The sequence below is a fragment of the Artibeus jamaicensis genome, unplaced genomic scaffold, assembly GCF_021234435.1.
Source record: "Artibeus jamaicensis isolate MK-2021 breed Jamaican fruit bat unplaced genomic scaffold, CSHL_Jam_final contig_885, whole genome shotgun sequence".
Classification (NCBI taxonomy): domain Eukaryota; kingdom Metazoa; phylum Chordata; class Mammalia; order Chiroptera; family Phyllostomidae; genus Artibeus; species Artibeus jamaicensis.
In genome coordinates, this window is record NW_026522001.1 from 109922 (window position 1) to 125491 (window position 15570).

At 36.5% G+C, this 15570-nt stretch overlaps 1 protein-coding gene across 1 annotated transcript; it reads left to right on the forward strand.

Moving 5' to 3' along the window:
• On the forward strand, positions 1-939 carry LOC119047426 (olfactory receptor 4F3/4F16/4F29). The gene has a single exon (XM_037142865.2). The coding sequence runs from the start codon at positions 1-3 to the stop codon at positions 937-939; it is 939 nt and encodes a 312-aa protein (XP_036998760.2).
• Positions 940-15570: the final 14631 nt, after the last annotated feature.

Genomic DNA, 15570 nt, shown 5'->3' on the forward strand with positions numbered 1-15570 from the left:
ATGGATGGAGAGAATCACTCAGTTGTGTCTGAGTTTGTGTTTCTGGGACTCACACATTCATGGGAGATCCAGCTTGTACTCCTGATGTTTTCCTCTGTGCTCTATGCAGCAAGCATGATGGGAAACATGCTCATTGTGTTTTCTGTGACCATTGATGCTCACTTACACTCCCCCATGTACTTTTTCTTAGCCAACCTCTCCTTCATTGACTTAGGAACCTGCTCTGTGGTCTCACCAAAGATGATTTACGACCTTTACAGGAAGCATAAAGTTATCTCTTTTGGAGGCTGCATTGCTCAGATCTTCTTCATCCATGTCATTGGTGGGGTAGAGATGGTGCTACTCATGGCCATGGCCTTTGACAGATATGTGGCCATATGCAAGCCTCTCCACTACCTGACCATCATGAGCAGGAAAGTGTGCATTTTGTTTACAGCTGCTGCTTGGGCCCTTGGCATCACTCACTCAATGTTCCAACTAGCATTTATTGTGAATTTGCCCTTCTGTGGTCCTAATGTATTGGATAGCTTTTACTGTGACTTTCCTCGGCTCCTGAGATTGGCCTGTACAGATACCTACATGTTGCAGTTCATGGTCACTGCCAACAGTGGGTTTATTTGTGTTGGTTCCTTCTTAGTACTCCTCATCTCCTATGTCTTCATCATATTTACTGTTTGGAAACATTCCTCAAGTGGTTCATCCAAGGCTCTCTCCACTTTGTCAGCTCACATCACTGTGGTCCTTTTGTTCTTTGGCCCAACCATTTTTGTCTACACATGGCCACACCCCAATTCACAGATGGACAAGTTTCTTGCACTCTCTGATGCTGTGCTTACTCCTTTTTTAAATCCAGTCATCTACACGTTTAGGAATAAAGAGATGAAGGCAGCAATGAAGAGGGTATGCAAAAACTTAGTTATTTACAGAAAGATCTCTTAGGTGATGAGGTTAAGGCCTTTTCACTAACAATGGTGTAGTCTTTGGTTTCTGTCTTTGATATTTTTGACTCAGGAAGTTTGAGCCATCACATATTGATTTGTTTGTTTTCAAATCTTTAACATATTTTAAAGTAATGAATGTATTTATTCCAGAGCAAGAATGAATCATGAAAACAGTATATCTATTTATGTAAATCCCACTAAAATTTTTCAGATATGTTATATAGTTTTCAGTGAACATGTCTTACATATCTTTTTTGAGATTTATCCTTAAGTTTTTATATTTTGATACTGTTTTACATAGTATAGTTTGTTTATGCTATAATTATTTATGTCTAGTATACATAAATAAAATTGAATATTTTCTTTATTGACATTATTATATCATGAAGCTTTGTTAAACCTCTTACTTCTACTAGTTTTTTTTTTTATAGATTAAGTAAAATTTTCTTCTTAGGTGTTCATGTTGTCACCGAATAAAGATGTTTTACTTGTTTTATTCTAGTATGGATTATTTTATTTATTTTTGTAGTTACATTGCGATTGGTAGATCAAATGGTATGATGCTGAATGGAAGTAGTTAGAGTGAACACCCTTGACTTATGCTTATTCTTATGAGGAAAGTTTTCAATGTTTAATCATTAAATATACAGGTTTTTCCATAGGTCTCCTTTATTAAGGTGAAGAAGTTCATATATATTCAGTTTGTTGAATTAAAAAAATATTTTACTGATTATGCTATTATAGCTGTTCCAGTTTTTCACCTTTGCCCCACTCTACCCAGTAACCCCATTCCCTTTAACAATTCTCTCACTTAGTTCACATCCATGGATCATGCATGTAAGATTTTTGGCTACTTAAATTCCCATGCTGTTCTCATCCCCCTATTTATTTTGCATTATCAATCTGTGCTTTTTAATTTCTGCACTTTCGCCCCCATTATTTCTTTGTACCCTCCCAACAAATAACCCTCCAAATGATCTCTATATCTATCATTCTATTCCTCTTGTGCTTGTTTGCTTAGTTTGTTATTTAGATTCCATTATTGAGATTTGTGAATTTATTGCCTTTTTAATGTTCATCATTTTGATCATCTTCTTTTTCTTATAAAATTCCCTTTAGCATTTCATATAGAAATGTCTTGATGATGATGAACTCCTTCAGTTTTACCTTGTCTGGGAAGCACTTCACCAGTCCTTCAATTCTAAATTATAGATTTGTTGGATAGAGTAATCTAGTTTGTAGGTCCTTGCTTTTCATCACTTTGAATAATTCTTGCCAGTTTCTAGCCTGCAAAGTTTACTTTATAATTATTAATTGTAGGTAGGTAAGTATCTGCTGTCTTCTTACTGCTTTTAGGATTCCTTCTTCATGTTTAACCTTTGGCATTTTAATCATGATGTGTGCTGGTGTGGTCCTGTTTGGGTCCATTTTGTTTGGGACTCTCTGAGCTTCCTGGACTTGTATGTTTATTTCCTTCACCAAATTAGGGAATTTTCATTCATTATTTTTTTGAAATAGGAGTTTAATTTCTTGGTCTTCCTTTTTTCCTTGTAGCACCCATATGATTTGGATGTTGGTATGTTTAACAATGTCCTAGTGGCTCCTTAGCCTATTCTCAATTTTGAGTTCTTTTTTCTTCTTATTTTCTGATTGAATGCTTTTTGTTCCTGTGTTCCAAATCATTGATGTGAATCGCAGCTCCATCCCCTCCACTGTTGGAGGTTCTCTGTGAACTCTTCTTTATTTCACTTAACATAAACTTCTTTTCTGCCTGGGTCTTTTTATGCTGTTGCAGTACCCAGTGAGTTCCTGGAGCATAACCAGTGTTTTGAACTGTGCAACTGACAGGTTGCTTATCTTCATTTTGTTTAGTTCTGTTTGGGGGGTTGTTCTATTCTTTCATTTGGGCCATATTTCCTTGTGCCCTCATTTTGGCAGCCTGTCTGCTTTTGTTTCTGTGTATTAGGAAGAGCTGCTTTGACTCCCTTAGTAGTGTGATCTATCGTAGGAAAGTGTATCTGTAAAATGTGTGGGGTAGATCCTTAGGTAATCACCAGGGCAGCAGAACCCGTGTCACCACTGTGTTGCTCTGTGTGAGGGAGGGCTCACAGAGATGACAGTGCAACTGCCTGGTTTTAGATATTTTGCCTAGGAGGAAGTTATTTCCTGGAACTTGCCCTTTTGCCTGTTTCTTCACTTTCTCCCCATATACCCCTGGTGCTCTTCCAGCTTGTTGTCCTGTTGCTGAATCCCAGAGGGGTAGGTCTGAGTGAGTCCTAAGTCCATTGCAGGTCCTTTAAGAAGAGTCTCTTGAGAACCTCACAGTTTCTTTCACCACCTCAATGTTCACTGGTTTTTGCAGCCAGAAATTATGGGGCCTTCTCTTCCTGCTGGGAGAATCCTTGACTGGGTGGTTGGATTTGGGGCTGGGATTCCTCAGTTGCTAAATTGCCTTCCCTGATTTTTGTCTACCACACGTGGATGTGGGCCTTCCCATTGCACATTACCTCACCTCTCTGCACCACTCCACATCTCCTCACGTCTCTGTGCCTCTCCACTGCTCTGAGCCTCTCTGCGCCACTCTAACATCTCCAGGTCTTTACCCCTCCTATCCATCTAGATGAATGTGGTTTCTTTAAATCTTTGGTTGTCATTCTTCCATACAGCTTGATTTTCTGAAACTCTGGGTGATATTTGTTTTATAGTTTGATTGTGATTTTTTTCTGCAACTTTTTTTTTACTGATTATGCCATTACAGTACTGCAAGAAGGTCAAGTATGCTTACCTTTGCCTTCACCTTTACCAGAATTCCTGTTGGATGTTTTTAAAACAGAAATGAAAGTTGGATTTTGTAAAATGCCATTTCTGGTTTAGTATCAGGGTCATGCTAGTCTTTCAGAAAATTAAATATATCAGGGTGACATTGGTTAATCAGATTATATCATTTGTACACTGTATTGTGTATTAACCAGTCCAAGTCAAATCTCTGTTCATCACCAGTTATCTCCCTTATGTCCTCCTCTCACTCTCCTCTCTCTTTCTTTGGCAATCACCACACTATTGTCTGTGTCCTCGAGTGTTTACCTCTTTTTTCCTTTTTTGCTCAATATCTCCCCCCCACATAGACACCCTCCCTTCTCCTGAGAGCTGTGAGCCTGCTCTCTGTGAGTCTGTATTTTGCCTGTTAGTTCATTAAAATCTACACATGAATGAAGTTGTATGGTATTTATCTTTCTCATGCTTGCTTATTTCCTATTAGCCTAATGTTTTCCAGGTCCATGTATATTGTTGCAAAATGTAAGATTTCCATCTTTTTTCATGGCTGAGAATACATTTCTAACACATGATCTGTATATTGCATTGTATGCCCCCATCCAAAGTCAAATCATCTTCCATCACCATATATTTGACTGCCTTTACCTTTGCTGCCTTCCCATCCCCTTTCCTTTTGTCTACGAGTATTTTTGTTTGTTATTTTGTTTATTTATTTGTGGCTTTCAGTTTAAAAATATATCTCCTCTTCTGAAATTTACTGAAAGAGTTTTGTGGCATTTATATTTTTTCTTTCTAAAACATTAGGTAAAATTTACCAGTGATATCTTCTAGGTCTGGAGTTTTCTGTGGGAAAAATTTTCAAGTATAAATTCAATTTTTGGTACTTTTTACATCCAAAGAAATTTGTATATGGATCTATATTGTCAAATTTATTGGGATAAGTTGTTTCCAATATTCCCTTATTGAAATATCTGTAAGATGCAATATTTTTGTTTGTCTAATTCTGAATATTGGTAGTTTGTGTCTTTTCTCTTTTTTATCTTACAATATTGGCTAGAAAATTTTTAACTTCCTGATTTTCTCTGGGAATCAAGTTTTCATTTTATGTATTTTCCTTTATTTCTTTTTAAAATTTATTTTCTGTTTTTATGTTCATATTTATATTTTTCCTTCATTTTTAATTAGTCTTTTTCTAGTTTCTTTAATAAGAAATCATCACCATTTATTTGAGACCCTTCTTTTTTAACAGAAATATTTAGTTGTATTAATTTCCCTTTAAGCACTCCTTTAACTGAATCACAAATTTTCATATATATTGTTTTTTCTCATTCACTTCAATATATGTTCTAATTTTTCTTTTAATGTTTTTACTGCACACTTTATACTTTTTTTGAAAAATCTCCAGATACATTCTGTTATTGATTCTAATTTATTTTTATTGTTGCCCATAACCTACTTTGTATGATTGGAATGGTTTCAAATTTATGGAGACTTGTCTTATGGCCCATAAGATAGCAGGTTCCCACGGCACCTCATATTTAATGCTGAACAGTTTGCAGAGACTGGTTTCCTGGTATAGTTCATAGCATGGGAAAGAGAGTGGGGCAAAAATTTACACCTAATGTTGCTCTATGAGTTTGGGAAGAAGCATAGAACTGAAGTGTGTTTCCCGAATTAAGAGGGCCTAATCCCAGAAATTCAGTGTACCCTCTGTGAAGCTAAGTTCTTGCTTCTACAGAGTGATAAAAACCTGGAAAATTTAAGTCTTCTGGTTATCTAGCAACATGGAAAAGGAGTGGCTGTCTTCTTATGGCTAGCACTGTTCTACAAGAGTTAGAAAAAAAAACAGACCCAAGGCTTTTCCTTCAGGAACCAAAAAAGAAATTTAAGAAGGCCATGTCTTTAATGCATATAGTCTGAAGGATATTGCTTCATACTGAGCACTGTTGACTGGTGAAAGTCTCTCCTAGTGCAAACCAGCCCATAAAGACTGGAAGAGGAAGCTGTAATGCACTGAAAAATAAAAGCAAACCTACAAGGAACATAGAGGATCATGAAACATGTCACAGTTCAAGGAGGAAAACAAATCTTCAGTAACCAATCCTAAAGATATAGAGAACTGTGAATTGTCTGGCAAATAATTCAAAATAATCACCTTTAGAAAGCTCATTGTGTTCCAAGAGAACATTATAGGCAGCTAAATAAAATCAGGAAAGCAATATTTGAACAATAGAGAATATCAACAAGCAATAGCTATGGTAGAAAAAGAGTGAAACAGAATTATTGGAGTTGAATAATACAGTAATTGAACTGAAAAGTTTCCAGAGATTGTTGAAAACTATAATTGATCAAGGAGAAGAAAAAAATCAGGGACTCCAAAGACATGTCATTTGAATTTAGACTGGTAAGAGGAACAGAAAGATAAAAGAATGGTAAAAGGTGGACAAAGTCTAGGGGACTATCCGATTCTATGAAGAAAATGAACACATATGTCATGATGGATCAAGAAAGATAAGAGAGAGATAGAACAGAGAATAAAGCCTATTTTAATAACTGGTGGCTGAATATGTCCCATATCTCAGGAAGAAAATCAATGTCCAGAATCAGGAGGCCACAGAATTCTAAACAAGTTTAAATAAAGGGTTTTAAGGCAAGACACATTGTAACCACATTGTCAAATAGCAAAGACAAAAGAGAGGATTTGAATGCAGCAAGAGAAAAGTGACTCATCTTTTACAAAAACGTTCCCAGAAGGCTACCAGCGGATTTTTCCCAAGAAACCTGGCAAGAAGAAGTGGGATTAGATTATATATTTTAAGGCTTAAAGAGAAAAACTGCCAAACAAAAGTGCTATATGTGGCAAGCTGTCCTCCAGAAAGAAAGGAGAGATAAAGGTTTTCCCAGACAAAAAAAGGCTGAGGGAGTTCTTGACCACTAGTTCTGCCTTACATTAAATGCTAAAGAAAGTTTTTCAAACTGAAACAAAAAGATAATGATTAAGTGAATGAAAAGAATAGAAGTATAAAACTCATTGGTAAAGAGAAATACATAGTTGAATATAGAATAGGCTAATACTGTGATGATGGTGCATAAATCACTTTCCAACCATTAATAGAAGTTGAAAGGCAAAAGTAATACAAGTAACTAATTAAGTTAATATAATGGATACATAAAATCAAACACTGTAAATTGTGAAATTAATAATATAAAGCAAGTGTTGGGGGATAAAAAAGCAAAATTGTAGAATTTTCTATGTGAAATAGGAGACATTACAAATGATACCACAGAAATGTAAAGAATCATAATGATCACTATGAAAAATTATATGCCATGGCTTCCAGGCAAGATGGTGGTGTAGGTGAACGTAATGCAGGCATCCTCCCAGAATCAGAGGGCGGATATATTAACTTTACCTGTATTAACTTGTTTTATCCCAGTAGCAGTCCTTGAGATAGAGATGATTGTATCTTTTTTTATGGATTGGGAGATGGAACACACAAATGTTAAATAACTTTTCTAATGTAAGTAAGTGGTATGAGGGGAGACTCCCAAAAACCTGGAATTATCTTCTGGAGGGTGGGACCCTTGCAGTACAGGCTTCTCCCACTAGGTGAGTGTTCTAGGAACCCATCTCTATTGGAGTACCAGCTGGCAATGGGAGAGGCTGCATTTGGCTTCAGTGAATTTTTTAAGACTCTTTCAAAGCATTTTCCCATTTCATGCTGGGTGATTTGGTAGTTTAACTGTCCACATTACACTGAGTGTCCAGCATTTTTTAATAGAAATGTTGGCACTTTCAGTTTTTACTTCCCAAGGTCTCTGTTCAGCAGTTTTTGACCAAAAATTTCATAACCCCTGTGCCCCATCCTCTGTATTTATCTGATATCTGCCCAAGAAGCTTTGTTTTTGTTGTTTCTCAAAATGAAAATTGTTCTTAAAGGGAGACATTTTGCTGATGTGGAAGAGGTGAAATAAAAAACATCAGAAGCACTAAAAAGCATCAAAACTGAGGAGTTCAAAAACTGTTTTTTGTTGTTGTGCAATTATAGTTGTTCTATTTCCTCCCCATTACTCTCAGCTCCCCCCTCCCCTGTCTTTGTCCATGGGCCCATTATACAGGTTCCTTGGTGACCCTTCCCCTTCATTGTCCTGTCATTCCCTCCCACTCCCCGCTGGTTACAAAAGCTGTTTTTGAACAGTGGAAAAAAGTCTTGGAAGGTGTATTGCATCATATGGGAGTATCTTGGAGGTGACCGGAGTTTAAACATGTAAGAATAAAGACACAATTTTTATTTTTATTTTTTAATTTTTATTTTTTAAAGATTTATCCATCTATCTCCAAAGGGGAAGGGAGGAGAGAAGGAGAGAAATATCAATGTATGGTTGACCCTCGTGAGTCCCCTGCTGGGAACTGGCCTGCAACCCAGGCATGTGCCCTGACTGGGAATCGAACTGCGATTGTGTGGTTCGCAGGCCTGCGCTCAATCCACTGAGCTACACCAGCCAGGGCAAGACACAATTTTTAAAAAGTAAATTCTGTGTTGTTTTGGACCCCTTCTCAAATGCTTGAGTTTAAACCTAGGCAGTCTAGTACCAGAGGCTGGAATTTTAAGTATTACATTATTTTTATCTTTATAAAATTGTTTTAATATTGATCTCTGGAGAGACCAACCTTAACTTTCCTTTTTAAATTTTCTTTTTATTTTTAAAAAACTATTTTATTCTTGTTGAAGTACAGTTGTCTGCATTTACCCCTCACCTCTTCCCCCAACCCCAGCCATCCCCAACTCCCTCTCCCACTTCCACCTCCCCTTGGTTTTGCCCCTGTGTCCTTTATCGTTGTTCCTGAAAACTCTCACCCCTTTGCCTCATTATCCCCTCTCATCTCCCCTCTGATTACTGTCTGATTGTTCTTAATTTCAATGTCTCTTGTTATATTTTCAATCAGTGCTTAAGACAGGGGTGAATGAAGAACATTTTCCTAGATGATACTTGGGAGGCCTTTGCCCTCCTATAATGTAGAAATACATACTCCAACCTTTTTATATAAAAGTTTTGTACTTTTCATGTATTTACTGAACATTTAATTTTCTTCCATTAAAAATTGTCATTTATTTCTATTTTTTTATTTGTAGTGTCTCTACGATATTTGAATTACTACTATAGTGGAAGGTTTATGTCTATAATTATTCATTTATACTCTATTATTTAAATGTATTTATCTTATTTTATTATTTCCATCATTAAAATGGAATAAAATTGCATTTGGGCCTCAGTTTGAATTAAATAACCTTATCACACTTTTTAATTGTGCATCTTTGTGCTAACCATATTTTGGTGAATTTTCTTATGTTTTCCAAGTCTGTAGCACTCTAGCAAGTCTTTTGATGATATTCAATAATTTTTCCAGGAATTAAAGTGTTTGTGAATACATCTCTCCATCTTCATCTCTGTTTTCCACCTTGTCTGTCTTCTAACCTGTTTCTGTTCTGGGTTATGTCATTGCAAGTCCTTCATTTATACTCATGGCTGCTTCTCTTCCTCATTGTTTTTTCCCTTGAACATTCAAGAGACTTAGTAAAGTATGTCAACATTTCTAAGTTCTACAACTGTTTTTGTAGGAAAGTTTTGGACTTTTCTATTGAAAAATAAGAAAACACATTTTTCCTTTTTGTTAGATATTCCCCTGGGTCATATCATAAAAAATATATATAATATGTAAAAAATACAATTATACACCCCACTTCTTTACATTCCTATGAGACTATTCCTTTGGCTTGATGATCTCATTCTGAGAATCCCAGAACTCTAAGGCATAGCTTGGTCACCACCTTCTACTCTAGCTAATTAGCCACCTCTCTAAAAATAGCAGTGTTTATATAGCCTCTTGTCTCAGGGTGGGAGGGTGAGAGAATGTGGGCAATGATTGTGCACAGGAGAAAATTTGGGTTGTGGAACTTCTCTGACTGCCTGACCATGTTGTCAGCTAGGTAGGTGGTGGTGATGAAGAGGGGGGAGGACTGTTGGACTATGCTCTATCCCAAGAAGACTCTTCTAGGTCCCTTGCTTCCAGAGAGGAAAATGTAACAAAATGAGTGGAAGCAGAAATTATATAGGAATGAAGTTTCAGGGCAAATGGGTAGAGAAAAGCACATGAAAGAAAGTGAAGTTGATTTTTAAAATGGGAATCCAGGTAGAAGAATAAAGATATGGGAGAAAGAGGGGTTACCATGGGCTGACAATTACAGTCCCTGCTTTTAAAACCTCTGGTCTATATTCCACTTTCTCTGCATGTCAGCTCATCTTTGACTTCACTTGTTGCATTGGCCAGAGTGTAATTTGGTCAAACAATTTTAATGTGACCTTTAGCACCCATGGATTTCTGTTTCTTTTGATATTCCATTGTGCTCACATGTCAAACAAATGTACTTTTCTGAAATTCTCATTAAGTTCCTGAGTATGAGTGAGTGGTGTCACAAATGTATTCCAGCTGGTGTTTGTCCAAGTTGATGATGCTCACCTTCAAGAAGCTTCTTACAGTTCCTGGGGAGCTTTATTTACCTCAACTGTTTATAGATTTCTGGCCCGCTACACAGTTTCAACATGTAGCATATTGTGTTATTTTCGCACTTTTTCCTCCAAATCCTTCTTGTCTGTATTACTGAAACTGTTTGTCATTTGTAATTTTGTTTCGTCTACTTTGTCATTATTCTTTACTTCCCTATAATCTTGATTCTGTCTTTACTATTTGACTTCACCTGCTCCTTTTAATGCCGCCAATAATAAGTATCCCAGCCCTAAGTCCCTGCCTCTTTCTTAGTCTCTACCTTTTTGATCACTTTGTATCATATGAGAGTAACATCTATTACTTCTTTGATATTTCTTTTTCCCTTCTTTCTCATGGTTGTGCACAGAAAAAGAGCTTTTTAAGGCAGGTGATATGTAAAAATAGATATAGTAGGAAGAGAGACATGGATGATATAGATAGAATAGAGAGGGTAAAGGCTGGAGTGGTTCTTGAGTGCACAGGCGTAAAGAGTTACAATGAAAGAGGTAGGGATTTGGCTTCATCTTTGTTACTTTAGCTTTAGAAGGGAAAGGACACATTTTCTCTTCTGCCCTCTTAAGATAGAATTCTGTACCCATTGTTTTGACAAGTGATAGGGCAGTCAGTTTCCTTTACTGGTGTCCTTGTGTGATATTTTGTTTTTGGCTTCAAAAATAAATGAACATGGGCAATATACCATTATTCAGTACTTTGACACAGAGGTGTGCTCCAGAGAAGAACAAGAAAGAATTTTTAAATTCTGGGTTCAAAGACAGAACTTCCTTTTATTTAGCTGTAGAATTTGGTTTACTATTGTACATAAATTAGAGTTATGCAGTGATCATTGCTCTTCTGAGCATTCAGTCACATAATATGCAAAATGATTGATTTCCAAAATCACTTTATTTTCACATTTTAAAATACTTTTTATTTTTAAAGAAAACTGAAACATTCTGTTCTATATTATATATTTTTATATATGCAAGATTTTAAAAATACTTTCTTGTATTTCAAATGAATATGTACTACTGAAGTCCTCATTAAATGATTTTATAAATTACTTAAAATTTTGCTGTGGAATGCATTTCAGTCACTATAAAGTAAAAAGAGTTGTAGAATGTGGCACAAAACCACTTTGTCAAGAGAAAATTACAAACCTCTTATTCCCTCTCATTAACAGCAACTTTGCTGAGTTACACTGGGAAAACCAAAATGATCATGGCAATGACACTCCAGGACAAGAATTCACAGTTCAGCGATGCAGATCTGTAGAGCATCACTTGGTCATTGTCCCCAGGGACTGTAATTAACTTCGTTTCTTACTGTGACACTGAGTAGGATCTAGTTGAGTTTTGGGGGGAATAATATTGAATCTTAGTGACAATGATATCTTAGCTTCTTTGGCAAATGGGGCAGGTGAGGACAATGAAAATAGTGAAAAATAAGAAAGCAACCTTTCTGTGTTCTAAGGAGAGAGATGGTTTTGGTAATGTGGTAAAGATGTTCTCTGGTCAGATCTGCTCCATGACAGCAGTGTCTCAGTGGGGCTTCTCTTTCTCGTCCCTTCTTTCCAGTTTATCCATGGCCCCGGAAACAAGTCACATTCCTTAAACATCGGTCTAATTAAGTCCTTGCTCCCAAGTCTTTGCTTTCTTTTTTTGAAACAATGCTCAATTATATTAAGTTAGAGGCTGAGGTCAGGTTTTTTTTTTTTTTTAAATGAGCCTGAGCTTTCTTTCTCCTAATATTTTCCACTGTTCTTTTAAACATTTTCCATTCTCCAGGCAACTTGCACTTGTCTCTATTATCCGAGAGTATCTTGGACTTACTTGTCATGTCCCACATTGTCATCTGCTTGATATGATTCTTCCAAATTTATCTTTAAATATTATAATAGCTCTTCTCAGAGCCACATTTACCACTTTGTCTTCTCTGATCACCAGAGTTGTAGTTTTCTTCCTCCACTTTGCTCAGGTATTCCTGCCTGTGGCATTCATTTTACTGTGCCTGCTGGACATTTACTGATCATGTTAGATAAGCAATGTTTTTCTAAGCAACTAACACAGAACAGATAGATACTCAGTAAATACATTTTAATTAATCAAATAAATAAGAAGGCATGGTAGAATAGGAATAAGTAGAACTAAGACTACATTTCCCTGAGTTACAAGCTGTTTCCATAAGTGACTGTTTGACATGCATAAACTGTCTATGTGTTTTACATTTGTCCAGGGTTAGCAAAAGGTATTGCTAAAGACTGTTAAGTGGATCTTCAAAAAAAGATGTTAGTTTTGAAGCAAATTTTTGTTTTTGCTTCTTTTTTTTTTTGCTTTTGCAAAGTTTTAGTTACTGAAAGGCAGGCATTTGAGAATTTGCCTCCCTTGGAGATTCCATGAGCAACCCTCCCCACCACCTGCAAAAGTTGCAAATGACCAGTGTTATATGAGTTACTCAGGAAATGCATCAGAATAATTTTTGTGAGAATGTATCTCTGGCTTTGGCTGCAGGGGGAGGAGCAGTTGTGTAAATGACACAGTATAAGTGTGTGTCAGAGCACAACCTTCTTATAAAGCAAGCCCTGAATAGCATCTTTACTGAGGACCAAAATAATTCTATGGAAAATATTTCTGATGAGGACTTTCAAGGCACTGGACACCAGCACAGACATGAAAACCTATTTTAAAGCAGCTCCACTTAATTTTCTCAGAATAATGGATTCAGAAATCAAAACTTTTTAATACTTGGAATTGAAAACTGGGACATACAGCTAGCTGGTCCTTCTTATGTTTCAGGTACCACTTATTGGGCTCCACATTGTGGTTTGTACTGTGTTAGGTATGTTACATTTATCATATGGACCCTAGGTCCAAACACACCCTGCAAGGGACGTGTTATCTCCTTTTGCAAATGAGAAAACTGAGGCTCTGAGGGGTTCAGAAACTTTCTCATGTTCATATAGAAAGTAAGTAGTAGAGCCTGGATTTTAAAACAAGCTGATATACTTCAAAGCCCAAGCTATTCACAGCTCTACTGTAGGCTCAAATCAGAGTAGCAGCAATAATGTATTTATCTTGACATTTGTACTGCATTTTGAAAAGCAATTTTTCCATTCATTACTATCCACAGAAATTGTGTGAGCCTGATTGGGCAGTTACTGAAGGAGTTTACCTTTTTGAACCGAATCGGTAGAGGTGGAAGCTGGATCCTCCTACTTACTTTTATCTAAACCTTTCTGAACTTTGTTTCTCTGTCCTTGCATGCTTCCCCTTTTACTCTTATTTTTAGTGTCGTAGTGCATATTTCTTCCAATTTTTGTTTTCCTGGTGTCTTTTTTCTTTCATAGTCTCTTTTCACTTTTTCTCTTCTTATTTCTTTCTACCTCAGAATATTGACAAGCTTCATGAAAATGAGTTGAGTGTTGGATGTAGTTTCACAGAGGAAAGTGTCCTCCTATCTCTAAGCAAGGTGTACGTTATGGAGAGTGGGGTGCCTCTGGATAGAGATTGTTAGTTAAGATTTCTACCAATTTTGAGATGAGAAATATTCTTCTCTGCAGGTGGAATCTACTTGAAAAGCTACTGGTGAGAGGAGAGCATTGGAGTCTCCTCTCATTCTGCAAGTATTGACTAACTTTCACACCTAGTAATAAACTCTGAGTGATATACAAATGAAAATTTCCAATCATTATGTTAATAGTAGAAGACTACTCATTACAGATTAAGGTGTTTACCACTCATATTTAAAAGAATAAACCTCATTCCATCTTCTTCCTGAAATCCTTCACCTCTCCAGAGGATACTGGTTCTTCCTTTGAAAATCTATTGCTTTTTCTTCACACATTCAAGAAATAATTTTTTCTACTCTCTATATGGTATATATTGTGTACTTCCCTCTTATTATAGCAATTATGTGTGCATTTTATGTCTTTACAATGATTTGTTGAATTTGTGATTTTCAGAATTTAGACAAAAATACCTTTCGACCATTATGAACTGAAATTGTCAAGAAAGTGATGTAACATAATGGAGAACTTCTACTGACTTTTGAGGAGAGTAAAATATAGAAAAGCAGAAATTATGGTGCAATAATCAATCATCCTTCATATTTTCCCATTGCTATATCCTTCCAAATGAGCACCAAAATAAGAAGACTGAACATTCAAAGTACGGTGGCAATTACTATTCTTGTTTCTGTGTATAGTTTACAGTTTTGTAATACTTAATTGCTAATTTGTTTATTGTCATACTTAGTTGTTGTTGTTATGTGAAATAATTTAGTGCTAATAACATGTAGTTTGTATCAATGCCGGCATTTTGTGTCAGTTTAACAAATTGAAACTGCAAATATCACCATTCATGCTGCCCATTGCTAGCAGAAGCAGTAAGTAGAGACAGGGATTGAATCTTTATAAGTGTTCAATCTATTCAGATGTTGGCAACCTGAGAAGATGGTGCATTATCACCTGACCATCTCATCTCAAGCTGTTCACTTCATAAGAAGAAAGGGTAGGTAGGGGGTTTGGCAAAACATTTGACTGGATAAGAGTTGGAGTACAGCCATGATTTTCCTAGTACATCTTTATCTGTTGATCAACAATTCTTTATCTGCATCACAGGAATATCCTCCCTGATGCACAATGGCTCTGATACCATCTCCATAGCTTGAAGACCCCCTTGGACACACAGACTGAATTGCTTGTGGACCTCCTAGAGTCACATGGTCATGCATTCCAGTTCCTGGAAAAACAGTTTTCCACATGCATTAATCACTTAAGCCTGTCAACTGTGACTGAAGCTAAAATCTTTAACTCTTGAGTTCTAACAAAAATCACATTTTCATTTTTTATTTTTACTCTTCTTTCTTAAGTTATTTTCTACAGGATCTGTTGTTTCTTGATCAGGAATCCAGAGACCTCTCTCTGGTCACCAGTTCTGGCACCAGTGTGACTATGAGCAGTTCAGCTTACATTATTGAATCTCAGATTTTTCATCTGAATAATGGTCAGTTTGGACTATGCCCTTCTTAGATTGAAGTATTGATACAATTCTATTGGGTGCTTATTTCCCCACAGAAAAACCTCCATGTTTTTAACCAGTTGCTGGATGTCTCTAGCCCTCTTCTGGTGCCTCCAGTGTCTCAGCCATGCATTTTTACCTCTCAGTCCTCTTCAGCATATCTGTGCCTCCCAGAGATTTGGGAGCATAGGTGCTTCCCTGTTCCCCAGCCTACACTAACAGATTTTTGATGACCCCAGAACATGGTACTAAAGAAGTAGACCTCTTAACAACAGGGTGTAGGTTGAGAATG